General features: G+C 35.8%; 1 protein-coding gene across 1 annotated transcript; it reads left to right on the plus strand.

Moving 5' to 3' along the window:
• Positions 1-22: 22 nt before the first annotated feature.
• On the plus strand, positions 23-8,875 carry LOC121431595 (enkurin domain-containing protein 1-like). Its single transcript, XM_041629154.1, has 7 exons — positions 23-129; positions 3,461-3,668; positions 4,364-4,536; positions 5,096-5,218; positions 6,228-6,394; positions 7,571-7,707; positions 8,652-8,875. Exons 2-7 carry the CDS (start codon positions 3,470-3,472, stop codon positions 8,810-8,812), a joined length of 960 nt encoding a protein of 319 aa, XP_041485088.1. The 5' UTR covers positions 23-129; positions 3,461-3,469; the 3' UTR covers positions 8,813-8,875.
• Positions 8,876-17,342: the final 8,467 nt, after the last annotated feature.

A 17,342-nucleotide genomic window follows, 5' to 3' on the forward strand; every position in this document is an offset into this window, starting at 1 on the left:
TGAACCCGTGCCGTCTCATCGCAATCGCTGATTGGCCAATCGGCATGAGAAAGCTACATGTACACGAAGTGCTGAAAGATCTTCAAAACATTTCTTGAGAAAATGGTCAAGTTTCATCGATAACGGGAGGTAATTATTCACTGTTAGTTCAGGAAATTGCAACAGTTTATTTTTTTATAGTACTTGCATATTGTCAATGGTTTAATAATTGTTTTTTCACCAAAGGATCATGACGAAAAGCTTGTCGTTTTGGGAATTTTAAACTGACCCGCAGGCCGCAGGTCCCATCTGGGCCGGACTGGGATGGAAAACTTCCCCGTGGGTAGCGGGCTACACAGTTAACGTTTTCCGCTGGCACTGCGGCAGCGGCTGTCGACGACTGTATCTGGATGATTAACGTTAGACCAAAAGCCCTAGTCTCTGTATTTAGGTCGTTCAGCTGAACTGCTTTGGCTCCACTAACCATGATAGTAAAATGTCAGAATTTGTTTTTAAAAATCCCCAGAAACAACGGTTATTCCTGTGGCTGTGCTGGCGCTGGATTAGACAGCTGGCAGCCGTCTGTTTCGAGGAGTTTTTTAACATTTAAAAAAAATTTCTCCTCGTACACAGACGGCTCGCTATCGTGCAGCCACCATTAGGGGACTTGCAATGCAAAATCCCCCCGTCGGGGCTCTTCAATTTTTGTCTTTAATGAATAAAAATTTTGTAAATTAACACGACCAAAAATGCAAATTGATATTCCCTCTTGGCATTAATTGCCAAAAAAACGGAGAAAACTAAAGTTAAAAGGAACAAAAACAGTGACTTACCTCGGCTGTCGCGCAAATTCACTTCCCCGTTTTATCTGATCTTAAATTAAGTACATAAACATACGGTATGGCCATTGAGTCCCCTGTACAGATCGCGCTAGAACTTCGGTCTCTGTATGGTGAGTGAAGCCAACGGAGTTCAGCTGAACAACCAACATAACAGAGACCGAAGCTTTTGGTCTAGCGCTGGATTAGCCGGGGCCGATTGCACGAAAGGGTCTTTCCAAATCCAAGGACCGTCTTTCGTGTCGCCCATCTTTTATGATGTGCTATAACTTATAAGTGGGGTGTTTCTGAAATTTATGATAAACAAATACAATTTGTAAGCATGCTTTTAAATAAAATTTTATACAATTTTGTGAGATATCAAATTTTATAAACAAATATTTCGTTTATTTTAATGAACGAATAAAATATGTTTGCAGATAATTTATTTGAAATGCGTTTCACATGGCGCATCATAAAAAAATGGGCGACACGAAAGACGGTCCTTGCAAAGACCTTTTCGTGCAATCGGCCCCATGAGGCGTCTGGGGAGTAAAAGTCATCTACTCTACGTAGGCTTCCTCCTCACTGACGCCTGGGATCCCAAGCTATATTCACCCACGAACAGGTACAAAACCTGAAACTTTCGCCCCCGAGATCTACTTTCCCTCTAAAAGATCTAGCCCTAAAACATGTACATGGGGTCCAACTTCATTTCCAACATTTCTGCGATATTGATTTCATTTTTAAAGAAGAATTCATTTTAAAAAATGAGAAAAATGTTATGAAAAAGATGGGAAGAGCTTATGGCCGTGTTTGCGTCGCCAACAAAGAATTTTGATGAAGAGCACCGGTCCATTCATCGGTTGTTTGCTACGTACGACCAGAGAGAGAAAGTAAAAAAAATTAACAAAATCATGCATATACACCGATTTTCATCCTTGTGATGAAAAAATGGAGTTAATGGAATACAAGAAAGTCCATCTTCTGCGATAAAAGTGGTAACTTGAAGAGAAATTGTCACAAAATCAAGTCAGTTGTTGAGTGGGGCCGAGTCAAGCACCAACACAGCTACATGCTTGCCTAGATGGGAATCGCGAGCTGTGGGAAAAACGCCTGAATAATTACACCAAGTAAACTATAGCAAGTTCCCCCAACTTCTTTGGCCACAAGTCAGCGCAGTCCCCCTTGCCTGCGCATACGCGTATCTGTGCAATTCTAGTAGAAGAAAATACGCACCAAACACAGATTTAAACATAGCTAGACAAATGTTCATTCAAAAATCTGACCCAAGCAACACCAAAATGGTGGAAAAATAATTAATTTTGGGGCAATTCTTGTGACAGCCTCAAAATGCAGTCTTTCAAAAATCCTGAATTGTATGCACAGTGAATGGGTGAGCATTTTTTGAAATAATAGTAATCTTTTATTTTTTTAATGAGATATTTGGCACACTTATTCATGATATAATTAATGTAATCAACATTATTAAATGAAAGATTTTGTGAAATAAAAAGAAATTCATGTTAAATCTTAACTCAAGTTGTTAGGTGCGCAGACTTGGGGACCACCATCATACAGCATCTATGATGGAAAAAAGGGTGCTCTGGCGCACCATCCTCGATTAAGTACTGCGTAATTCCTCTTTTTGATGGTGGGTGAAAAGGGGTGCAATAATAAAGATAAATAATAGAAAATACAATCAGCTTACCACCTTTCCCAAAGATATGCTGGAAAATACAGAATTTGTATGACAAATATTCAGGATCAGCCAGGTCCGATCTTCTTTGATCATTCGCCGTCATGTTTGTAATCTACCACTAGAGGCGATTGTGAGAAAATTGGGATCGTCCCAGTTTACAGGGACTGTCTCATTTTTCAAAGATTTCTCCATGTAAGAAAGTTAATTTACCTGTCAAGTGCGCTAGTCAATACTCCATTTTATTTCTCCACAGATGAGGGACTTGGTATGTGATAAAAAAAGGCTAACAATATTGAAGGTTGGCCCTGGGTGAAAATTGATAGTCAGGAGCCAAAATCAAATGATCGATGACGCCAAGTACAGACTAAATGAAAATATCGAGACTTTGATCTTGAGTGTTGAGTAGATAGATGTACTGAAACTGGGACAGGACTGCTTTATGCCACAGTAATTTTCTGTCATTCCAATGGTTGATAATTCGTATGGTTTGTGCTGAAATGTATTGTTCTTTATTATTTTTTTAACAAAATAAATGATAATGCTAATAATAACGGCGATGTAATTATGTAATGGCGTTACACACAGAAAACTTGCGCACATTGCACAAATTTGTGAATTGCTTAAAATTTCCTGAATTAAGGAAATTAATGGGCCATTTTAAGGTATTTTAGGGCCCCTTTTTCCCCAAACATTTTTCACGTTTTGCAAAATTTGCTTTTTTGTGTGCGTGTTAGAACTTCAGGTAAATGTTTTGATTCAAGCCCACTGCACTGGGTATCTATATCTGTAAGGCAAGGCTTGCCTAAACGCCATCTCATGTACATGTAGACTGCTTTTCTTGTCTCATTTGAATGTTTTTTACCTGGGTCTGTACAAACAGATTCCATTGTAGAAATCTAAAGGAGGTTTTTTTTTCCTGTTTTCTTGTTTTTGCATAGAACACCCTGAATAGTGTGACTAGTGTGACAAGATGATGCTTTCAGGCCCGATTCCGACCGACCCTGGCTACTCTCGGTCAACAGAGCGACGTTCAAGCTGGTCAGCCGAGTCAAGTCGACCAGTCCCTAGAGTAAGGCCAGAAGCAGAGGATATAGCTACCAAGGCCAAGGGTAGTGTTGGGAACCTGCTTGTTACAGGAGAGAATGTCTACAGACCGCCAACAAGACAGAGTATGTTTATTCATGTTTCAAGTTTTTTTGTGCGTATAACGGTATTGTGTTCTCAGCAAACCAAAAGAAAATCAAATTTGTCCTAATATTTTTTTCTTTTATCTTTCATTAGGATAGAATTTTTTTATGTAAGAATTTCAAATACTTGTTATTGATATTTCAACAATGTGAACAAAAAGAGGCTGATATTGGAAAGCAAAATTGTTAGTTGGCAGGCTGCAATGTTGCACAATAATTGATGTTTATGTGAACCATAATGAGTGCATAAAACAGATTTGATAGAGAAATAAAGAGGATCTAGAGAGATGGATCCATATAATGACTATCAAATTTCAAGGTACATGATATGCCCTGTAGGACATCAGTGTTATTTTGGGGTCAAAGGTCATGTACTTAAGTTAAAGGAGGTGATAACTATGGGTTTTAGGCTGATTTCTTGTGTTTTGTTGAATACTATATGTTGTCTGTAGACTGCTATAGATCTACATTTTAATATATTTTGTTATTATCTGCACTGTACATTTGTCCAAATTTGTTTTCGTATTATAATTAATCATGATATCGTTTTTTTCTACAATAATAATTTTTATTAGAATAAAAGATATTCATATTTTTTTAATCAAGAAGTTTGTTTTTACATAGTTCTGTAGTCATCAGTGCTTGTTTAATAATTGTGTCAATTTCTACGTTGTCAGAACCTCAACCCAAGGATTTCAGTAAAGACAATGTGAGACGGATGAGACAAATACAGTCACAGAGTAGAAAGAAACAGCGAGAGGAGGTCATTGAAAAGAATAAACCAATGAAGGTGCTACCGCAGTCTGAGAAGTACAAGGTTGTTCCTTCGAAAGTCACAGAAAACCTCAAGGTAAAACTCTCTTCTTTCCATAATAGTTTGTGGATTGTGGCATGATTTAATATGCACTTACCCAAACTGGTAACCTTGGACTTATTCACAGTCTTCATCACAATGGCACATACACACAAGGAACTGAGGACGTTCTCTATTCACACACAGACTATTGCATCTGGCCCAAAATCATGCAGTTGAGAATCCATGAAGTATTTTTTATTTGTTCTATTTTTGTTTAGATTTATTTATTTTATTTTATTTTTTATTTCTCATTATTTATTTATTTTTATTTATGTATTTTTTTTTTTGGTGGGGTCTACTTCCCAGTAGGAAATTAAGAAATCTATAAAGACGAGGAGAATACATGCATTTCTTCAAAGTTGATTTATACCCAAGTCTGTGTAAATGCAAATGATTAATTTAATGCACATTATTAATCCTTTATTTCTTACGGTTGAGATTTTCATGTCAAAGTGTGTATTCCACAAGTTAAACTCATTGTATAGCAAATGATTCATTGTCATGAATACATTTTTTTACTTTTCTGTTTTTCTTTTCTCACCGTTACTGTTAGAAATCACCACCTCCTCCCAGGCCAGCTTCTGCAAACTACTTGAGATCACACAGTCGAACAGGAGCTGTCTCAAGGGGGCGCTCTCCGAGTCCTGCTCCCCGCCCAAGTAGTGCTGCATCAGAGGTATTATTCATCCCCTTCCTATACCTTGAGATAACACAAGCTCTGTTTTAGGGATATGAAAATGAAATTGTTTTATCGAACATGCATTTTCTATGGGAAGTGGTAAATGATGTTTTCATATCAAGACTCTTGTTATTTTGTTAAGACTTTTTTGATATTTTAATAAAACAATGATATTATTAAAGTTTTATTTTTGTTCTTTTATTCTATTATTATTACTGTTGAGGTAAGGGTATACTTATTTTGAAGTACCCTTTGGGTACATGTAGAGTTGAGGCCAGAAGTTTACATACACCCAGGAAATTCAAAGAAAAGTTGACACTTGCCAAAAATCTTAAAATTATAAAATATTTGTGCTATCATGGCGAATTGGATATCAAACACATGAGTATGTCATGCCCTTCATCACATTACTTTGTTGTCAAGAGCTGAAAAAAACATTTAGGTGTCATTTTTTCCCCAAAAATCTTAATATTTTAGAAAAATTAAAAATAAAAACTTGACAAAAACATTGCATATTTGTGCAAGTTTCTTCTCCATACAAACATTTCAGATTACGCTTTTTTGTTTAGTGGTGACATATGATAGAAAATGTAATATAAGTCATAGATTTGACATTCATATATTTCTATGACACATTGTTTGAAAATATAATAACAAACAATAGAATACATTTGGCACGAATATTCCTTTTTTTTTTCAAAGGAAATTCCACCTGAAATGAACTTTAATCCCAACGACATCCCAATCATGTGAAAGAGCTTAATTTGTTCTTTCATTTGATACCAAGTTTTTCATGTTGGTATTTATATTTCTGAAGATATCGAAAATTTTACGATGTTTAACAAGCAAACAAATTTCACTGAATTCCACAGGTCTATGTAAACTTTTAGGCCTCAACTGTATGTGACCAGTTTTAGATGCATAAATGTGTGTTTAGTCATAGACTGCTAGGAGTTGAAACAATCACTCACCATACACATACATGTCTGTTCTTTGATACTTGCAGGTCAGTCTTCACATAGATGGAAATGCACCTAACTTCATTGCACACAATGCCAAGCTGGCCAAGAAATCAAAACCCCAGAGACCCCCCTCAGCCCAGGCACTCGACTCGTTACAAAAGAAAAGAGAGGGGGATATGGAGAGATACAAGAGAGGCCAAACCCCAAAGTAGTAAGTTCGATGGTTCTTTCTGATGGTGTTGAAGCTATAAACCAGAGCTGCCAACCAGTACGTTTTGGGCGTATTTAGTTTTACAATTTTGTTTAAAATTTTTTTTTTTTTCTTTTTTTTTAATTTATTGAGAAAAATCATCTCTATATGTCTCTATTTCATAAAACTTACACAAATATGGTTATTGGATCAATGTAATTTCAGGTAATATTTTTTTCTCAATCATTTTGTTAAAACCAGGGTGAGATATACACATGTTTCAATTTTTTTGTTCTGCAAGAGCAGTGCGCATTTTAGCTTGCATTCCCAGAGGTTGCATTGGCATGTCTGATAAACCAGTTTTACAGACTGTAACTCACAATAGAGCTTTAACCCTAAAACGACTGGGCTATTTTGATGCCTAAGAAGACTGGGGGCTGATTTAGCAACCCCTTAATATGATCTCGGCCGTTCAGTGCACGATTGCTACGAACACTGGCATGCACATTATCCCATGGCATAATCCACAAAACTGTATGATCAAATTCTTTTTAAAAATCTTAATTTATTATGCTTATCTATCCGTTAAAAAAACAATTTGCTCTAGACTTGATAAGGCCTCAAAATGACTAATTTATTCTTCATAGACTCTTTGTATTCTGAAAAAAATGATATGAACTTTTTCTCTTTTTTTAAATTTGTATTTCTTTGTTTTTTTACTTTTGGTTTTTGTTTGTTCAATGGAAATCATTGGTGACTTTATTCTAACCAGAAACAACTTTTTGAGTTTAACAACCAGTGAAATAAAAAATTATATATTTCTTGCTAAAAACACAATTTGCATTGGATTTATACATAGATTCAGATTTGTTAGCAATTGGGGTCTGACGTGCACTTAAGAATTGTTGCGCTATTTTGGAACTACGTACCTGGGGGTCACAAATTTGATCTCAAAAGTTGCTACTAAATGTGCTGGTGCATTCAAGGAAATAATCCTGCCGGGTACCCATTCACCTCACCTGGGTTGAGTCCAGCGCAATGTGGGTAAATTTCTTGCTGAAGGACAACACGCCATGACAGGGACTCGAACCCACGTCCCTCAGATCGAATGACAAGATTTGTGACCACTAGACCACAATGCCCCCAACAAATAATACCGTAGAGCATCATGTCATGTCTGTTTCAATTAAATTCCAGCTTACAAACCAGGCAGAAACAATGGCAGAGAGATGAGGAAGAAAGGATAAGAAACACACCTGATCCTGACATGCCGCCGGGTCATAAGAAAATGGCGGAGGAAGAGAGGATTAGAACATTAGAGATTCTTAAAGAGAGTAAGTCACAAATTGATTTTTGGAGTTGCGATTTATCAGCTTTTATAAACCTTTTTTTTTAGAATTTGGGAGGAGAGACCTGTGGGTTATGGTGATTCAGTTTACATTTTGTCTCCCAGGCACAGATGAAGCCAAACTAATAACTTAAAGAAATTGTTCAAAATCTTAATCTCCCTGCAAGCGATATCCAATGGGATTATCTACTTGTAAATTTATATAAATCACAAAAACCGGTGTGTTGACTCAGTTGGTAGAGTGTCCGTCTCACAACCGGGAGGTCGGGAGTTCAAACCCCGGCCGTGTCAGACCAAAAGACGTTAGAAGTTGGGAGTTGCTGCTACCCTGTTTGGTGTTCAACAATTTAAGGGATAGAGCCTCGTCAATCTGGCGCTGCACAGCGGCTGCCAGGCCCATGATTAAATGGGCAAACAAATTTTGGGAGTATTTCATATCTTTTTCAAACCATGAAATATGGATTTTCATTTTTTTTTTTCATCATGATAAAAGGCTTCTTTTTTTCAAACATCATACTTGTAAACTTGTGTATTTATAGTTTTGGAAATGTTGAAATTAGTAGAATCTACCTGTTATCTTAATAGGCGCATGTAGGCATTTTGAGCAAAGAAGCTGTGCCATTATGTTGCCATGGATGAACTTTTGAATCATTGAACCTATTTATGTTGAACACTCAAAGAGTAACTCACCTAAGAAGTTAACCAAATTGATTCTTCAGTCAGTTATGAAGGATGACAATGCTATCTAAAGTGATTTCTAGATGATTATAAAGAATAAGAGAGAGATTTTCTCATATTCTTTGTGATGATGTACTCAGTTACTTTATATCGCCTTTTTTACACAGATAATATCTTAAAATGCTTTACAGATATGATACCACATGTATACTATTTTTATTGTAATTATTTTTTTCTTATTTTTTTTTACAGAGGAGAAAGACCTCCAAAGCAGTCTGTTGAAGTTCCCTCTAGCGGTTGAAACCCTACGAGCAAAGAACCAGAAGGCGGAGATTGAAAACAGGCTGGCTGAGGTTGAAGAGGCAATTAAGATATTTTCAAGGCGGAAAGTCTTCGTCAAAGTGGACAGCTAGAATGAACTATTCAGAGACTATCCATGATGTACCTTTAGTGAGTGAGCATGGGAGAGAGAAAGAGAGAGAGAAAGAAAAAAAAGGACAGGAAAGAGGGGGAGAGAGTGAGATGTGAGATGGGGGGGGGAGAGAGAGAACAAAAATAGGATACCTTTATGTGTGTGTATATTCTGTGTTTTGTGACATCATGATGACATCTGTCCAGGGGCCAGTTTAGGATGTGACTATAAACACATAACTAAAGAAATGAGAAAGTTCAACCTGATATGCATCAGAATGTGTGTATTTCAAGGAGTCTACATGTTCAACAGCTATAAAGATACAGTGAAAGGAAGCTAGCAGCACAAAATGCAACCCGAAATACGTCAGGATGTAAACATTTTCAGAAGTCTGTAAGTATATTTTGAACAGCGACAAAGATACAGCAACAGGAAGATATTGCAATTATACAACATAAAATGCATCAGATTCGGAATGTGTGAAGTTCAAGGAGAAGTCAATACTGTGAACATTTATAAATGCAGCAAAAAGGAGACATCACATTTGTAGCTACTGTTTGCATTAAGTATGAGCAATGTATTTGGAGAGTGTAGAAACTTGGAGAGATATATCAGCAGAAAATAGATGTGGGAGATATCAGTTTGAAAGATAGAATTTGCATAGGAAGATGTTTTGTTCTGTAGGGTATGAGTTATGCTGTAGTGTGAGCGTAATTATCTCAAAATGGCATCCGTCCTGTGTTACGATTCAGTGTGTGTTACAGAGTAATGTTCATGCTTTTTGTTTACATGTAGGTGAATTACTATTTTGCCTAATCACATTTTGTGAAATCCTAATTTACATGTATGTCATACTCAGTTATATGATAAGTTAGAGAGGGGGAAATAAAAACTGATGAATGCAGGAATATGAAATGAAATCAATAGTTAATATTTTGTAACAATGGCCAAATAATTGCTGCCTTGCCTGAAATCAGTCAGTATGTGCCTAAACACTCAAACTGAAAATGAAAAATTTGATGATATATCAGTCAGACCGCAGGTCCCTATGCTAATGAGCAAAAAGGCCAGATTCATCCAAATCATCTCATGGCTGAATCCTCCTAAGGAGGATCCTTAAAATCTTGTGATTCGTGAGATTTTCTTTCTCTAAGAATTTACCGGTTTTAACCTCAAGTTAAATGAAATATTATTGCACCATGAGATAGAGTAAAAGTTACTCTTTCATATTGGTCAAATATTTTGTATACAATATTTTGTTAACCCTATCTAGGCCTGGGAGGCCCCCCCCCTTGAGATCTCGGCCATTGACCACGTGATCACGCCGAAAATTGGCACGCAGGTTGTCTGGGTTATAATCTACAAAATTGTATAGTAATTAATCTCATGCTAATTGTTATTAAGTAATTATGCTAATTTATGCGTAATTGGTATGCGAAATCATACTTTTTCCTCTAACTCCATTAATAAAGCTCTATAAATGTTCTAATTTTTTGCATAGAAACTCTTTGTGGTGTTCTTAGCAAGTTTACAAGAAAAATTTGTTATATCAGATCAATTTCTTATGTATTTTATTGTTTTTTTTATTCAATTTCTTATGTATTTTTTTTTGTTTGTTTTTTGGACCCTTTGTTTTTCATTGTTTTTTCAATGAAATTCATTGGGGACTCTTCTAAGATCATAAACAGCATAAAATACATACATTTAGACCAGCAAAACTAAAAATAATGATACATTTCTAATTTTGGGTCGAAAACACAATTTACATTGACTTTGTACACAAAATCACGTTTTTGAGCAATTTTTAGTCTGACATGCACTTACATAACATTGCGTAATTTCGGAACCGCGAACCCGGGTGACGCAAAATTGGTCTCAAAAGTTGCGCAAGACTTGAAACCGATTAAACCAATTCTTATTTTGAAACCTATATCATTTCTAAGCATACATATTCAGTTTTATCATGATATAAAAATCATTTGGGCTCAAATGAAAATAAAGTGTGAAAATAGCAGCTTTTGTCAAGTGAAAATATTTATTTGTAGCATATTTTAGATCAAAATTTTAACCTATATTACAAAATCTTTGAATTAATCCAAAAACATGACCTGAAAGAATGATTCTTCTTCTTTACAATGGTACCAAATTCATGAAATTCGATGCACAATTAGAGCAACAATGACCGAATGAAAAGAGGTATTTTGGTCCGCATCAAGCTCATTAAATATGCAAAACATCTCAAGTCATGAATATCACTGGGATGAAAGAAGCCACTTTCTTGGGACCTGCAGTCAATGACCGAATGAAAAGAGGTATTTTGGTCCGCATCAAGCTCATTAAATATGCAAAACATCTCAAGTCATGAATATCACTGGGATGAAAGAAGCCACTTTCTTGGGACCTGCAGTCTGACTGATATGGTGTAATTCATATAGTTCTCTTCAAGGTAGCAATCATTTCTGTAAAATGAAATGTACTGCAGAAGTATAAATTAATTTCAACAGTACTCTATCTTGGACTTGTTTTGAATGGTGAACCTTATGTTTACTCGTTAAAGTTCTCTTTTTTGTTATTTTTGCTGCACTGTAAATAGTGCACTGGCGTACATGTATACATGTAAGTCAATTTTACATGAACTTTACATTTAAAAAATAGATCATAGAATTTTATTGTCAATATGTCTTCTTTTCAACAACTCCAATTTTAAAGTGTATTTTTCTTCCTCTCGTCTTCAACATCACTTTTTAATCATGAAATCTTTCAAATATCTTGAATAATTGCAAAATATGTTTTCATTGCAAATGATTTCAGGGATTAGACCAGTGAAAGCTGTGTATGAGATTTGTTTTGTTTTTTTGAGGGGAGGGGGAAGCAGTAAAATTACCTTGGCAAATCAGGTTTTAAATAAAAGCAATAGAATGAAAAGAACCGAAGCAGGAAAATCTTTAAAACTTTGTTACATGTTACCTTTTTTTAGAAATTTTTTCATTTATGTTTCTCTTTGCATAAATTTCAAATTTTATCTTTAACCATTCTGCGATAAATTCATACGCTGCATTAAAGCAAAATTAGAAAAAAACTCTGAATAATTTTTAATTAAGATCTTCACAATTGTATGGCTTGACATTCCATTTCAAAAATTCCCCAATAATGCTGTTTGAAGAATTGTATCATGCTCTGCTGTTATTGTGTAATGTTTCTAAATTTATTGGCATATACATATTTGTGCTTTTACAATTTTTGAAAGTGTGCATTTCATTGAGACATAATTTAAACTGTGTGACATTGAGTCTGTTTACAATTCGTCGCCTTCCCGTACAAAGATCGTTAGTGCACTTTGCGCGTCGCCTTCCCGCGAAAGGGCCATTAGCACAGACTGCGTGTCGCCTTCCCGCACAAAGGCCGTTAGCGCATACTGTTCACTGCATGATAACGGCCCTTTCGCGGGAAGGCGACGCACAGTGCGCGCTAGCGGCCTTTGTGCGGGAAGGCGACAAATTATCTATTACATTTTGGCACTTAACAGTACTCTGGTTTAAAATCTTTACATTTATATAAACTTAGTTCTCAAAACTAATGCCAGTTTAATAATATTTGTGTTTTATTAGCTTACAAGTGTAAGCACATACACTATCTACAGCAAATGATGTATATTTTTGTCATCATGGTTAATATCGGTTCTCAACAGCAAAACTTGGACCCAGGAACACAAAGATTATTGATTGATCGTAGTTCTTATTATTACAATTAATTGCATTGAATCATGTGCAATCAATTGCATTTATCAACTGCATGATCAATCATAAGCTTTGTGTTTCGTAGTCCTGCTAATAAAGTAGTTATTAAATGAACTGATGTAATGTTTTGATTCATCCAGGAAGAAATGCAAATTACATGTACGAATAGAAATAAATCTTATCATCTGGACTTACTGGTTTGAGTTTCACGTCCGATCCGGGACGCCTCTTCAGCTTGTCTGAAGAGTTATTAAAGTTACTAATTGATTCATGCAATGGACTAGATCAGAATAAATTTAGTGTTTGCAGCAAATGCAGTCAGCAAGACACGAATGGTTCAAACAATTTTTTTTTTAATTAGACTGTCTTGACAGCTTGACCAGTGTAAAGATAATCTGATTTCAATACTCTATAAAAATATTCATTAATTTATGAAATGTTATGTCTAGATATTTGCTGTGTCTGTATTCATTTATACTGTTCTTCAGCAAGTCCAGATGCTGACCCTTCATATTTCTTTACCTTGGTGATTTAAATCAGAAATATCAACCCAGTCGAAATCTTTGTTCACAATCGAAGGATCTTCTCTCTCTGAAATACGAGTAAAGTCCATAACTTTTGGTGATAGAACTTTCAGGAAAATGGCACCAAAATTGTGGAACAATCTGCCTCATAATATAAGATCAATAACATATTTCAACAGATTCAAATCTGTGTTAAAAACATATCTCTTTCAGAAGAACATGTATTAGCGCTATAGAAAACGATTATTCTTGTACATGCGTAGAGACTATTTATATGTTATTATGTGTCTCTAAAGGCCACCGCACACCTTACCAGCCGACTGGTCGGCGACTGGCTTGGGACTGAGTGAGGGGGGATGAATCGCAAGGCAGTCGTCATAAGCCTTGACACCGCACACCTTGCGATCCGATCTGCGACTCACGCATGCGCTTTTTGCTTTTTGGCATAGCATCTGAGAAATTGCGCTTACTACTGCGTATGCGCGTTGTTTATCATAATAAGCGTTATGCAACTCTGCTGTCTGATTGGCTGGAGGTTGGATTGAGCTTGCGATCCAGTCATAAGGATTCGACATGTCAAATCCTTCCGATTTTCGTTGCGACTTGTCTCAGACCGGTCTGCGACGCTCAAGCTGACAAGAGCTGTGACGTCACATCTCCCCTCACTCAGTCGCAAGCCAGTCGACGACCGGTCAGGTCGTAAGGTGTGCGGTGCTTGTTATTATTATTCTTTCCACACACTGGTCTCCACCTAGTGAACGCTTTTCCTCTACGCTGCGACTGATCGCGCTTTCCCAAAATTTACCCCTTGGATGAGGGAGGGGTAAATTGGAGGAATGCACAATCAGTGGATAAATATAAGTGCAGTGTGGAGGGAAAAAATTCTTGAAGGGCCAGCATGTGGACTGTTCTGTAGCCTGTACACATTGCTCCTTTACTTTGTACAGTGTACATGACATGTACCCACAAATTTCTGTGATGTGATGTGCTTTCACTTTTTCAAAAAGCAATACTATGCATGTAAATGATGCCTCTGTGATGGTCTCACGATTTTCTATATATATGTGTTGTATATCTTGTACAGTATTGTATAATGTGAAGTCCGTGCAGTAATGTGTAAATATTTATAATAAATTGTCTATTAACTTCATGAACCTCACGTCTGTTTAAAATAAGTTATTTCATTATTGGGTTTTGCCTTTATAACCTTGCATGGTTACGTAAATTGTGAAACTGTTTTTCATCACCTCTTCCTCTCTGTGACCCTTTCCCATCGTATTTAAAGAGAAATGCCAGTAGTTGCAGTAAACACTGATTTCATGAGAAAGCCTGTAAAACCAGGCTTAATTGTCAGTATATCGAGGATCTAGATCTGGTACAGTTACATAAACTGAACTTTGTGAAATCTTGAAATCTACGCTGAAAAATGTTCACACTGAAGATCACCAACACAGATAGGCATACGTGGGACAGTGTATTATTATTGCTGGAATAAAGACCCGACAGAAGTGACCGAATCCGCGCTTATTTTGCTTATTTCTCAGCAATTACACAATTTCTTCCAGAATCCTTTGGCACATATTTTTTATTCATACAAACAGACACTTGGGTGGTCATTATATTAGATTCTGTAAAAAGTCATTTTGAGATCGTTACCAGAACTGGAATTTATCTTTAAACTGTCTCTCTTTATACGTTTTCTCAGTATCCCCTCTTCCATTTTTTTTTCATATAGCACAGACACTTCCATTTTCTAATTTTCTTGAAAGTGAGGTTTCTTCATCGGTAACAGAGGAAGGGAATTAGTAAATATTTCATACACTTTCCTTCTGTATTCTAATTTGAATGCATTTATATAACAGGATCAAATAAACTCTAGTACATTGTTTATGGGGACTCAATGATGGACAAAGTCAAGCCAGGTTTGGATAGTTCAAGTTGCTACAATCTACCCCTACACCTATTCATTTTCTTCATGTCACTGTAATAATTCTGAATCAATTTAAATATTCCAATATACATTTGCTTTTCTCCCCCCCCCCCTCCCTCCATCTGTATTTCTCTCTATCCGACACACACACATAACCTCGATCCTCTTTCTTTTATTCTCTCCAGTCTCTCAATCTTTCTCTTTACAATCCTATTCTTCCTCTCTCCCAACCCCTCCCCCCCTCACTCATTCTTTCTCTCCCTGCCCGTTTATATTCTTTCATACCATTGAATCATATCTCTGCATCTCCTCTCCTTACCCTCACTGATTCTTTTTCGCCCTCTCCATCCACTCCTATTGTCCCATTGAACTTCATCCCTGCCTTCCAATGTTTTCTCAAACACCCCTCTCTCTCCCCTCCCCACCCCACCCCCCCCCCCCCTTTACTCTCTTTCCCTACCTCTCATTCTTACTGAACACATATCAATACCACTGGAAAATTAATTTAATTCTCTGTTGTTTTTTAATTTCAAATCACTCGTAAAAACTTCACTAAACAGTTATATCCTCGACAAGAACATACTTGCTAAATATGCACCAGATCTAACTAGACTTATAAAAATATTTTTTTCCATAATGAAAATTAACATTTATTCACAAAATTTAAAAAGAAAAACACATCGTATTCAACCATGCATGTAATTGATTCTCTATGAAATTCTTTCTATATCACTATATCTATAAAGTCTATCTAATCAAAGTATACTAGACGATGTACAAACCCTGCAAGATATAATGTAATTCAAAATAAATGACATGAGTCTGTTAATTATACACATCGGCCCGTATTCTGAAGTCAGGTTTAACTTAGACCATAGTCTAACTCTGTACTAAAATTATGGGAAGCCAAAAGTGTCAATATTTTTATTAAGTTGTCTGTTTCTTATGTTCACCGTGTTCTTTCCTGATTCATCGATGGTGAAGACAATCATCTATTTATACTTCCTACACAATTATGAATAATTTTGAGAGCCAAATGAGCTGAAATATGATATTTCTATTGTTGGCGATTTATGTAACAATTGGCCATCCATACTTAAACCACAACTTTAAACCTGAGTTTAAGTTAAACCCGACTTCAGAATTCGGGCCATCAAGTCCACTTTATCTATCAAAACATGAAGATGTCAGGAAGGGGCGGGACTAATCTGCTTTCCTTTGATCCCATGCTTGACACCACTGATAATTTATGCACTAATCTGCCTCTTTTGTCCAGCTGGTAATAAGATACAATGCATGAATCTTAAATGTTTAAAAGTAATGCATCAGATCATCTTGTCTTGGGAACTTTTTGCCGTTCTTTTAATGGTCCATGGTCAAATGTGTTATGCATTCTGTGAGCAAACACAAATTTTTGTATTTTTCAATTTCAAAATTGTAAAAAACACATAGAAACACTTTTACATGCAAAGTACTATACATCAAATATTTTAAATCATGGATTAAATGACAGGATATTAAAATGTATGCAAATGAACATATACTCAAATATTAACTTTTTTAAAAGAATTTAATTTCCCTTTGATCGACGCTGGCACAAAAATTATGAGATGGGCATAGTGCTAGATTTGAGAAATTGTGTGATGTATGATTTCTATTACACAAACCAATCATGAATTTTATAATTTGTACATGTAGTGCAATTTCACCACTATTTTTATTAATTTTAAATTAGTACAGCGTTCACCCATATCACCTCGGCAGGAGAACAATGTGTAGCATGGAACTTCATATCCCATTGGGTGATTCTAAATCTAGAGTTGGCAGTGGTGTTGGTGTTGGAAACACAATTTGGATTGCTTCCCATAGCTCCAAACCTATTCTGAGTTTATAAAACTGATCTAGATCACATTATCGACACCTCAACAACTAGTAAGTAACTTTTCAGGACAATCTTCATTTTATGTTTGATGTTATACTCATGTAAAAAAAAATGACCTAACACTAACACCAAAAGGTCAACACTGAATTTAAATCACACATTGTTGCATTTTATCACCCATGAATGCATTTTGCATGAATTACAAGAGTTGCATCTCCTTCCTATCAACTCCATGATAAATAAAAAGAACCTGACTGCTCAAAATGATTTTATAATACAAATATAAGGTTTTCAAATTTTGAAAATAAACTTATTGTATTCAATAGTTTGCCTATTATAGCATCACAGGAGACTGAAACAATATCATTATTGAAACTTGTCATTTCTGAAAATTATTATTGAAAATACTAACTACACCAAATTGACAATTTTAAGGAATAGTATCACTTTATATCTAA

This window comes from Lytechinus variegatus, chromosome 18, assembly GCF_018143015.1.
Source record: "Lytechinus variegatus isolate NC3 chromosome 18, Lvar_3.0, whole genome shotgun sequence".
Taxonomy (NCBI): domain Eukaryota; kingdom Metazoa; phylum Echinodermata; class Echinoidea; order Temnopleuroida; family Toxopneustidae; genus Lytechinus; species Lytechinus variegatus.

Bases quoted from the DNA above. Each gene is read 5' to 3' on its own strand.
- LOC121431595 (XM_041629154.1), top strand. From the start codon at position 3,470: ATGATGCTTTCAGGCCCGATTCCGACCGACCCTGGCTACTCTCGGTCA. The intron at 4,537-5,095 runs GTAAAACTCTCT...CGTTACTGTTAG, and splicing joins AAGTCACAGAAAACCTCAAG to AAATCACCACCTCCTCCCAG. The intron at 6,395-7,570 runs GTAAGTTCGATG...ATTAAATTCCAG, and splicing joins AGAGGCCAAACCCCAAAGTA to CTTACAAACCAGGCAGAAAC.